We start from the raw sequence: 11050 nt of genomic DNA, 5'->3' as shown, positions 1-11050 counted from the left end.
GCTCTGTTTTAAGGGACTGGTTACATTGTGCTGAGGTTTGATCAGAGGTTGGGCCCTTTTCCCATCCAGTCGGGTTCGCAGCGGAGTCTCAGTCAGGTGCTGGTTCAACTGGAGTCCCACTGAGTGAAAATAACTATTATCACACACACCGTCTGGCGTGGAGTCCCCCGAATACAGAGAATCAAATCGATCGGCTGCCTCCCTCTGCCAAAGGCATCAAAACACCAACTGACTCAGAACAGGATGGGCGTTACGGACAAGTTGGAGCCAGGATGGATTGCACGGCAGACATTAACCCTTTCACTAGCCACACTGCACAATATCCAGGAGCTGAGTTAAGTCAGGCACAACGCTGCAACGGGTGGCTCCGGAAGTGAGTGATTAACTGCAGCACTGGAAGGGTTAATTACAGTCACGGCCACTCTCATGCTGCAGCACACACAGGCCTGCCTGTTGCTGTGCCAGCTCCCCCGCTCCCTCCCAGTGTCAGGGTACCAGGTCCCTGCATCCATCCTACCTTAACTGGAGGCTGAGAGAGCCTTTCATCTCTAACCTCCTGACCCTCCTCCAGCTGCTGCATGTCTGTGTCCAGCCCATGGCTGGACACGATGGCCTGGTCAACTGTCCCGCAGCTCCGTGCTGGCCACACTCTGAAGCATGGCCAGCACCGCCTCCGGTTTTGGGAGCTTGTTGATCTTAAACTGCTTCTTGTAGTGAGGGGGTATCCTTCCGGATCAATCGCTGCTTCTCGGGAATGAAATCGCCGTCACCGCTCCCGTCCTCCTCCCGGATCACAGTGTCTTCAGTGAATCTGACCGTGGGCTGAAAAATAAACAAAAAACTCTTACAGTCCAGTCTGACAGTGCAGCACTCCCTCAGTACTGACCCTCTGACAGTGCAGCACTCCCTCAGTACTGACCCTCTGACAGTGCAGCTCTCCCTCAGTACTGACCCCCTGACAGTGCAGCACTCCCTCAGTACTGACCCTCTGACAGTGCGGCACTCCCTCAGTACTGACCCTCTGACAGTGCAGCACTCCCTCAGTACTGACCCTCTGACAGTACGGCGCTCCCTCAGTACTGACCCTCTGACAGTGCGGCACTCGCTCAGTACTGACCCACTGACAGTGCGGCACTCCCTCAGTACTGACCCTCTGACAGTGCGGCACTCCCTCAGTACTGACCCTCTGACAGTGCAGCACTCCCTCAGTACTGACCCTCTGACAGTGCGGCGCTCCCTCAGTACTGACCCACTGACAGTGCGGCACTCCCTCAGTACTGACCCTCTGACAGTGCGGCACTCCCTCAGTACTGACCCTCTGACAGGGGAGCACTCCCTCAGTACTGACCCTCTGACAGTGCAGCACTCCCTCAGTACTGACCCTCTGACAGTGCGGCACTCCCTCAGTACTGACCCTCTGACAGTGCGGCACTCCCTCAGTACTGACCCTCTGACAGTGCGGCACTCCCTCAGTACTGACCCTCTGACAGGGGAGCACCCCCTCAGTACTGACCCTCTGACAGTGCGGCACTCCCTCAGTACTGACCCTCTGACAGGGGAGCACTCCCTCAGTACTGACCCTCTGACAGTGCGGCACTCCCTCAGTACTGACCCTCTGACAGTGCGGCACTCCCTCAGTACTGACCCTCTGACAGTGCGGCACTCCCTCAGTACTGACCCTCTGACAGTGCGGCACTCCCTCAGTACTGACCCTCTGACAGTGCGGCACTCCCTCACTACTGACCCTCTGACAGTGCGGCACTCCCTCAGTACTGACCCTCTGACAGTGCGGCACTCCCTCAGTACTGACCCTCTGACAGTGCAGCACTCGCTCAGTACTGACCCTCTGACAGTGCAGCACTCCCTCAGTACTGACCCTCTGACAGTGCGGCACTCCCTCAGTACTGACCCTCTGACAGGGGAGCACTCCCTCAGTACTGACCCTCTGACAGTGCAGCACTCCCTCAGTACTGACCCTCTGACAGTGCGGCACTCCCTCAGTACTGACCCTCTGACAGGGGAGCACTCCCTCAGTACTGACCCTCTGACAGTGCGGCACTCCCTCAGTACTGACCCTCTGACAGTGCGGCACTCCCTCAGTACTGACCCTCTGACAGTGCGGCACTCCCTCAGTACTGACCCTCTGACAGGGGAGCACCCCCTCAGTACTGACCCTCTGACAGTGCGGCACTCCCTCAGTACTGACCCTCTGACAGGGGAGCACTCCCTCAGTACTGACCCTCTGACAGTGCGGCACTCCCTCAGTACTGACCCTCTGACAGTGCGGCACTCCCTCAGTACTGACCCTCTGACAGTGCGGCACTCCCTCAGTACTGACCCTCTGACAGTGCGGCACTCCCTCAGTACTGACCCTCTGACAGTGCGGCACTCCCTCACTACTGACCCTCTGACAGTGCGGCACTCCCTCAGTACTGACCCTCTGACAGTGCGGCACTCCCTCAGTACTGACCCTCTGACAGTGCAGCACTCGCTCAGTACTGACCCTCTGACAGTGCAGCACTCCCTCAGTACTGACCCTCTGACAGTGCGGCACTCCCTCAGTACTGACCCTCTGACAGTGCGGCACTCCCTCAGTACTGACCCTCTGACAGTGCAGCACTCCCTCAGTACTGACCCTCTGACAGTGCGGCACTCCCTCAGTACTGACCCTCTGACAGTGCAGCACTCCCTCAGTACTGACCCTCTGACAGTGCGGCACTCCCTCAGTACTGACCCTCTGACAGTGCGGCACTGCCTCAGTACTGACCCTCTGACAGTGCAGCACTGCCTCAGTACTGACCCTCTGACAGTGCAGCTCTCCCTCAGTACTGACCCCCTGACAGTGCAGCACTCCCTCAGTACTGACCCTCTGACAGTGCAGCACTCCCTCAGTACTGACCCCCTGACAGTGCAGCACTCCCACAGTACTGACCCTCTGACAGTGCAGCACTCCCTCAGTACTGACCCTCTGACAGTGCGGCGCTCCCTCAGTACTGACCGTCTGATAGTGCGGCACTCCCTCAGTACTGACCCTGTGACAGTGCAGCGCTCCTTCAGTACTGACCCTGTGACAGTGCGGCACTCCCTCAGTACTGACCCTCTGACAGTGCAGCACTCCCTCAGTACTGACCCTCTGACAGTGCAGCACTCCCTCAGTACTGACCCTCTGACAGTGCAGCTCTCCCTCAGTACTGACCCCCTGACAGTGCAGCACTCCCTCAGTACTGACCCTCTGACAGTGCGGCACTCCCTCAGTACTGACCCCCTGACAGTGCCGCACTCCCTCAGTACTGATCCTCTGACAGTGCGGCACTCCCTCAGTGCTGACCCCCTGACAGTGCAGCACTCCCTCAGTACTGACCCTCTGACAGTGCTGCACTCCCTCAGAACTGACCCTCTGACAGTGCGGCACTCCCTCAGTACTGACCCTCTGACAGTGCAGCACTCCCTCAGTACTGACCCTCTGACAGTGCAGCACTCCCTCAGTACTGATCCTCTGACAATGCAGCGCTCCATCAGTACTGACCCTCTGACAGTGCAGCACTCCCTCAGTACCGACCATCTGACAGTGCGGCACTCCCTCAGTACTGACCCTCTGACAGTGCGGCACTCCCTCAGTGCTGACCCCCTGACAGTGCAGCACTCCCTCAGTACTGACCCTCCGACAGTGCGGCACTCCCTCAGTGCTGACCCCCTGACAGTGCAGCACTCCCTCAGTACTGACCCTCTGACAGTGCAGCTCTCCATCAGTGCTGACGCTCTGATAGTGCGGCGCTCCCTCAGTACTGACCCCCTGACAGTGCAGCACTCCCTCAGTACTCACCCCCTGACAGTGCGGCACTCCCACAGTGCTGACCCCCTGACAGTGCAGCACTCGCTCAGTACTGACCCCCTGACAGTGCGGCACACCTTCAGTGCTGACCCCCTGACAGTGCAGCACTCGCTCAGTACTGACCCGCTGACAGTGCGGCACTCCTGCAGTACTGACCCTCTCACAGTGCAGCACTCCCTCAGTACTGACTCTCAACAAGTAAACACTCCCTCAGTACTGACCCTCTGACAAGGTCGAACTCCCTCAGTACTGACCCTCTGACAGTGCGGCACACCCTCAGTACTGACCCTCTGACAGTGCGGCACTCCCTCAGTACTGACGCTCAACAAGAAAACACTCCCTCAATACTGACCCTCTGACAGTGCAGCACTCCCTCAGTACTGACTCTCAACAAGTGAACACTCCCACAGTACTGACCCTCTGACAGTGCAGCACTCCCTCATACTGACCCTCTGACAGTTCGGCGCTCCCTCAGTACAGACCATCTGACAGTGCAGCACTCCCTCAGTACTGACCCTCTGACAGTGCGGCACTCCCTCAGTACTGACCCTCTGACAGTGCGGCACTCTCTCAGTACTGACCCTCTGACAGTGCGGCGCTCCCTCAGTACTGACCCTCTGACAGTGCAGCGCTCCCTCAGTACTGACCCTCTAACAGGACGGGACTCCCTCAGTACTGACCCTCTGACAGTGCGGCACTCCCTCAGTACTGACCCTCTGACAGTGCGGCACTCCCTCAGTACTGACCCTCTGACAGTGCGGCACTCCCTCAGTACTGACCCTCTGACAGTGCGGCACTCCCTCACTACTGACCCTCTGACAGTGCAGCACTCCCTCAGTACTGACCCTCTGACAGTGCGGCACTCCCTCAGTACTGACCCTCTGACAGTGCAGCACTCCCTCAGTACTGACCCTCTGACAGTGCGGCACTGCCTCAGTACTGACCCTCTGACAGTGCAGCACTCCCTCAGTACTGACCCTCTGACAATGCAGCACTCCCTCAGTACTGACCCTCTGACAGTGCAGCACTCCCTCAGTACTGACCCTCTGACAATGCAGCACTCCCTCAGTACTGACCCTCTGACAGTGCAGCACTCCCTCAGTACTGACCCTGTGACAGTGCAGCGCTCCTTCAGTACTGACCATGTGACAGTGCGGCACTCCCTCAGTACTGACCCTCTGACAGTGCAGCACTCCCTCAGTACTGACCCTCTGACAGTGCAGCACTCCCTCAGTACTGACCCTCGGACAGTGCAGCACTGCCTCAGTACTGACCCTCTGACAGTGCAGCACTGCCTCAGTATTGACCCTCTGACAGTGCAGCACTCCCTCAGTACTGACCCCCTGACAGTGCAGCACTCCCTCAGTACTGACCCTCTGACAGTGCAGCTCTCCCTCAGTACTGACCCCCTGACAGTGCAGCACTCCCACAGTACTGACCCTCTGACAGTGCAGCACTCCCTTAGTACTGACCCTCTGACAGTGCAGCACTGCCTCAGTACTGACCCTCTGACAGTGCAGCACTCCCTCAGTACTGACCCTCTGACAGTGCAGCTCTCCCTCAGTACTGACCCCCTGACAGTGCAGCACTCCCTCAGTACTGACCCTCTGACAGTGCGGCACTCCCTCAGTACTGACCCCCTGACAGTGCCGCACTCCCTCAGTACTGACCCTCTGACAGTGCGGCACTCCCTCAGTGCTGACCCCCTGACAGTGCAGCACTCCCTCAGTACTGACCCTCTGACAGTGCTGCACTCCCTCAGAACTGACCCTCTGACAGTGCGGCACTCCCTCAGTACTGACCCTCTGACAGTGCAGCACTCCCTCAGTACTGACCCTCTGACAGTGCAGCACTCCCTCAGTACCGACCATCTGACAGTGCGGCACTCCCTCAGTACTGACCCTCTGACAGTGCGGCACTCCCTCAGTGCTGACCCCCTGACAGTGCAGCACTCCCTCAGTACTGACCCTCCGACAGTGCGGCACTCCCTCAGTACTGACCCTCTGACAGTGCAGCGCTCCCTCAGTACTGACCCTCTGACAGTGCAGCACTCCCTCAGTACTGACCCTCTGACAGTGCAGCACTCCCTCAGTACTGACCCTCTGACAGTGCAGCTCTCCATCAGTGCTGACGCTCTGATAGTGCGGCGCTCCCTCAGTACTGACCCTCTGACAGTGCAGCACTCCCTCAGTACTCACCCCCTGACAGTGCGGCACTCCCACAGTGCTGACCCCCTGACAGTGCAGCACTCGCTCAGTACTGACCCCCTGACAGTGCGGCACTCCCTCAGTGCTGACCCCCTGACAGTGCAGCACTCGCTCAGTACTGACCCGCTGACAGTGCGGCACTCCTGCAGTACTGACCCTCTCACAGTGCAGCACTCCCTCAGTACTGACTCTCAACAAGTAAACACTCCCTCAGTACTGACCCTCTGACAATGTCGAACTCCCTCAGTACTGACCCTCTGACAGTGCGGCACACCCTCAGTACTGACCCTCTGACAGTGCGGCACTCCCTCAGTACTGACGCTCAACAAGAAAACACTCCCTCAATACTGACCCTCTGACAGTGCAGCACTCCCTCAGTACTGACTCTCAACAAGTGAACACTCCCACAGTACTGACCCTCTGACAGTGCAGCACTCCCTCATACTGACCCTCTGACAGTTCGGCGCTCCCTCAGTACAGACCATCTGACAGTGCAGCACTCCCTCAGTACTGACCCTCTGTGCAGCAGTCCCTCAGTACTGACCCTCTGACAGTGCAGCGCTCCCTCAGTACTGACCCTCTAACAGGACGGGACTCCCTCAGTACTGACCCTCTGACAGTGCGGCACTCCCTCAGTACTGACCCTCTGACAGTGCGGCACTCCCTCAGTACTGACCCTCTGTCAGTGCGGCACTCCCTCAGTACGGACCCTCTGACAGTGCGGCACTCCCTCGATACTGACCCTCTGACAGTGCAGCACTCCCCCAGTACTGACACTCAACAAGTAAACACTCTCTCAGTACTGACCCTCTGACAGTGCAGCACTCCCTCAGTACTGACCCTCTGACAGTGCAGCACTCCCTCAGTACTCACCCCCTGACAGTGCGGCACTCCCACAGTGCTGACCCCCTGACAGTGCAGCACTCGCTCAGTACTGACCCCCTGACAGTGCGGCACTCCCTCAGTACTGACCCTCTGACAGTGCGGCACTCCCTCAGTGCTGACCCCCTGACAGTGCAGCACTCGCTCAGTACTGACCCTCTGACAATGTCGAACTCCCTCAGTACTGACCCTCTGACAGTGCGGCACTCCCTCAGTACTGACCCTCTGACAGTGCGGCACTCCCTCAGTACTGACCCTCTGACAGTGCGGCACTCCCTCAGTACTGACCCTCTGACAATGCGGCACTCCCTCAGTACTGACCCTCTGACAATGCGGCGTTCCCTCAGTACTGACCCTCTGACAGTGCGGCGCTCCTTCAGTCATGACCATCTGACAGTGCAGAACTCCCTCAGTACTGACCCTCTGACAGTGCAGCACTCCCTCAGTACTGACCCTCTGGCTGTGCGGCACTCCCTCAGTGCTGACCCGCTGGCAGTGCAGCACTCCCTCAGAACTGACTCTCAACAAGTGAACACTCCCACAGTACTGACCCTCTGACAGTGCGGCGTTCCCTCAGTACTGACCCTCTGTCAGTGCAGCACTCCCTCAGTACTGACCCACTGACAGTGCAGCACTCCCTCAGTATTGACCCTCTGACCGTGCGGCACTCCCTCAGTACTGACCCTCTGACCGTGCGGCACTCCCTCAGTACTGACCCTCTCACAGTGCAGCACTCCCTCAGAACTGTCTCTCAACAAGTAAACACTCCCTCAGTACTGACCCTCTGACAGTGTGGCGTTCCCTCAGTACTGACCATCTGAAAGAGCAGCACTCCCTCAGTACTGACTCTCTGACAGTGCAGCACTCCCTCAGTACTGACCCTCTGACAGTGCGGCACTCCCTCAGTACTGACTCTCAACAAGAAAACACTCCCCCAGGACTGACCCTCTGACAGTGCAGCACTCCCTCAGTACTGACCCTCTTACAGTGCAGTGCTCCCTCAGTACTGACCCTCTGACAATGTCGAACTCCCTCAGTACTGACCCTCTGACAGTGCGGCACTCCCTCAATACTGACCCTCTGACAGTGCAGCACTCCCTCAGTACTGACCCTTTAACAGTGCGGCACTCCCTCAGTACTGACCCTCTGACAGTGCGGCACTCCCTCAGTACGGACCCTCTGACAGTGCGGCACTCCCTCAGTACGGACCCTCTGACAGCGCGGCACTCCCTCAGTACTGACCCTCTGACAGTGCGGCATTCCCTCAGTACTGAGCCTCTGACAGTGCAGCACTCCCTCAGTACTGACCCTCTGACAGTGCAGCTCTCCCTCAGTACTGACTCTCTGACAGTGCAGCACTCCCTCAGTACTGACCCTCTGACAGTGCGGCACTCCCTCAGTACTGACCCTCTGACAGTGCAGCTCTCCCTCAGTACTGACCCTCTGACAGTACAGCACTCCCTCAGTACTGACCCTCTGACAGTGCGGCACTCCCTCAGTACTGACTCTCTGACAGTACAGCACTCCCTCAGTACTGACCCTCTGACAGTGCGGCACTCCCTCAGTACTGACCCTCTGACAGTGCAGCGCTCCCTCAGTACTGACCCTCTGACAGGGGAGCACTCCCTCAGTACTGACCCTCTAACAGTGCAGCTCTCCCTCAGTACTGACTCTCTGACAGTGCAGCACTCCCTCAGTACTGACCCTCTGACAGTGCGGCACTACCTCAGTACTGACCATCTGACAGGGGAGCACTCCCTCAGTACTGACCCTCTGTGCAGCGTTCCCTCAGTACTGACCCTCTAACAGGACGGGACTCCCTCAGTACTGACCCTCTGACAGTGCGGCACTCCCTCAGTACTGGCCCTATGACAGTGCAGCACTCCCTCAGTACTGACCCTCTGACAGTGCGGCGCTCCCTCTGTACTGACCCTCTGATAGTGCAGCATTCCCTCAGTACTGACCGTCTGACAGTGAGGCACTTCCTCAGTACTGACCCTCTGACAGTGCAGCTCTCCCTCAGTACTGACCCTCTGATAGTGCAGCATTCCCTCAGTACTGACCCTCTGACAATGTCGAACTCCCTCAGTACTGACCCTCTGACAGTGCAGCACTCCCTCAGTACTGACCCTCTGACAGTGCAGCACTCCCTCAGTACTGACCCTCTGACAGTGCAGCACTCCCTCAGTACTGACCCTCTGACAGTGCAGCACTCCCTCAGTACTGACCCTCTGACAGTGCGGCACTCCCTCAGTACTGACCCTCTGACAGTGCAGCTCTCCCTCAGTACTGACTCTCTGACAGTGCGGCACTCCCTCAGTGCTGACCCTCTGACAGTGCGGCACTCCCTCAGTACGGACCCTCTGACAGTGCGGCACTCCCTCGATACTGATCCTCTGACAGTGCAGCACTCCCTCAGTGCTGATCCTCTGACAGTGCAGCACTCCCTCAGTACTGACCCTCTGACAGTGCGGCACTCCCTCAGTACTGACTCTCAACAAGAAAACACTCCCTCAATACTGACCCTCTGACAGTGCAGCACTCCCTCAGTACTGACACTCTGACAATGCGGCGTTCCCTCAGTACTGACCCTCTGACAGTGCAGCACTCCCTCAGTACTGACCCTCTGGCAGTGCGGCACTCCCTCAGTACTGACCCTCTGACAGTGCAGCACTCCCTCAGTACTGACCCTCTGACAGTGCGGCACTCCCTCAGTACGGACCCTCTGACAGTGCAGCACTCCCTCAGTACTGACCCTTTAACAGTGCGGCACTCCCTCAGTACTGACCCTCTGACAGTGCGGCACTCCCTCAGTACTGACCATCTGACAATGCGGCGTTCCCTCAGTACTGACCCTCTGACAGTGCGGCACACGCTCAGTACTGACCCTCTGACAGTGCGGCACTCCCTCAGTACTGACCCTCTGTCAGTGCGGCACTCCCTCAGTACGGACCCTCTGACAGTGCGGCACTCCCTCAGTCCTGACCCTCTGACAGTGCGGCATTCCCTCAGTACTGACCCTCTGACAGTGCAGCACTCCCTCAGTACTGACCCTCTGACAGTGCAGCTCTCCCTCAGTACTGACTCTCTGACAGTGCAGCACTCCCTCAGTACTGACCCTCTGACAGTGCAGCACTCCCTCAGTACTGACCCTCTGACAGTGCGGCACTCCCTCAGTACTGACCCTCTGACAGTGCAGCTCTCCCTCAGTACTGACTCTCTGACAGTGCAGCACTCCCTCAGTACTGACCCTCTGGCAGTGCGGCACAACCTCAGTACTGACACTCTGACAGGGGAGCACTCCCTCAGTACTGACCCTCTAACTGTGCAGCTCTCCCTCAGTACTGACTCTCTGACAGTGCGGCACTCCCTCAGTACTGACCCTCAGACAGTGCGGCACTCCCTCAGTACTGACCCTCTGATAATGCAGCTCTCCCGAACTACTGACCCTCTGACAATGCAGCTCTCCCTCAATACAGACACTTTGACAGTGCAGCACTCCCTCAGTACTGACCCTCTGTGCAGCGCTCCCTCAGTACTGACCCTCTAACAGGACGGGGCTCCCTCAGTACTGACCCTCTGACAGTGCGGCAATCCCTCAGTACTGACCCTATGACAGTGCAGCACTCCCTCAGTACTGACCCTCTGACAGTGCGGCGCTCCCTCTGTACTGACCCTCTGATAGTGCAGCATTCCCTCAGTACTGACCGTCTGACAGTGAGGCACTTCCTCAGTACTGACTTTCTGACAGTGCGGCACTCCCTCAGTACTGACTCTCTGACAGTGCAGCACACGCTCAGTACTGACCCTCTGACAGTGCGGCACTCCCTCAGTACTGACCCTCTGTCAGTGCAGCACTCCCTCAGTACGGACCCTCTGACAGTGCGGCATTCCCTCAGTACTGACCCTCTGACAGTGCAGCTCTCCCTCAGTAATGACTCTCTGACAGTGCAGCACTCCCTCAGTACTGACCCTCTGAAAGTGCGGCACTCCCTCAGTACTGACCCTCTGACAGTGCAGCTCTCGCTCGGTACTGACTCTCTGACAGTACAGCACTCCCTCAGTACTGACCCTCTGACAGTGCGGCACTACCTCAGTACTGACCCTCTGACAGGGGAGCAGTCCCTCA

The 11050-nt window shown here is 58.2% G+C and overlaps 1 protein-coding gene across 1 annotated transcript in view; it reads right to left on the bottom strand.

Annotated features, from left to right (window-relative positions):
- Positions 1 to 487: 487 nt before the first annotated feature.
- LOC140425664 (uncharacterized) overlaps positions 488 to 11050 on the bottom strand; it is a 456044-nt gene continuing 445481 nt past the window's right edge. The window contains exon 16 of the mRNA XM_072510159.1: positions 488 to 822. Within this exon, the coding sequence (XP_072366260.1) occupies positions 697 to 822 (126 nt within the window). The 3' untranslated portion in view covers positions 488 to 696. The remainder of the gene's footprint in view (positions 823 to 11050) is intronic.

Source organism: Scyliorhinus torazame, chromosome 6 (assembly GCF_047496885.1).
Source record: "Scyliorhinus torazame isolate Kashiwa2021f chromosome 6, sScyTor2.1, whole genome shotgun sequence".
NCBI classification, from domain to species: domain Eukaryota; kingdom Metazoa; phylum Chordata; class Chondrichthyes; order Carcharhiniformes; family Scyliorhinidae; genus Scyliorhinus; species Scyliorhinus torazame.
The sequence above is the reverse complement of the archived record's forward strand: the minus strand, read 5'-3'. Positions and strand labels throughout refer to the sequence as shown.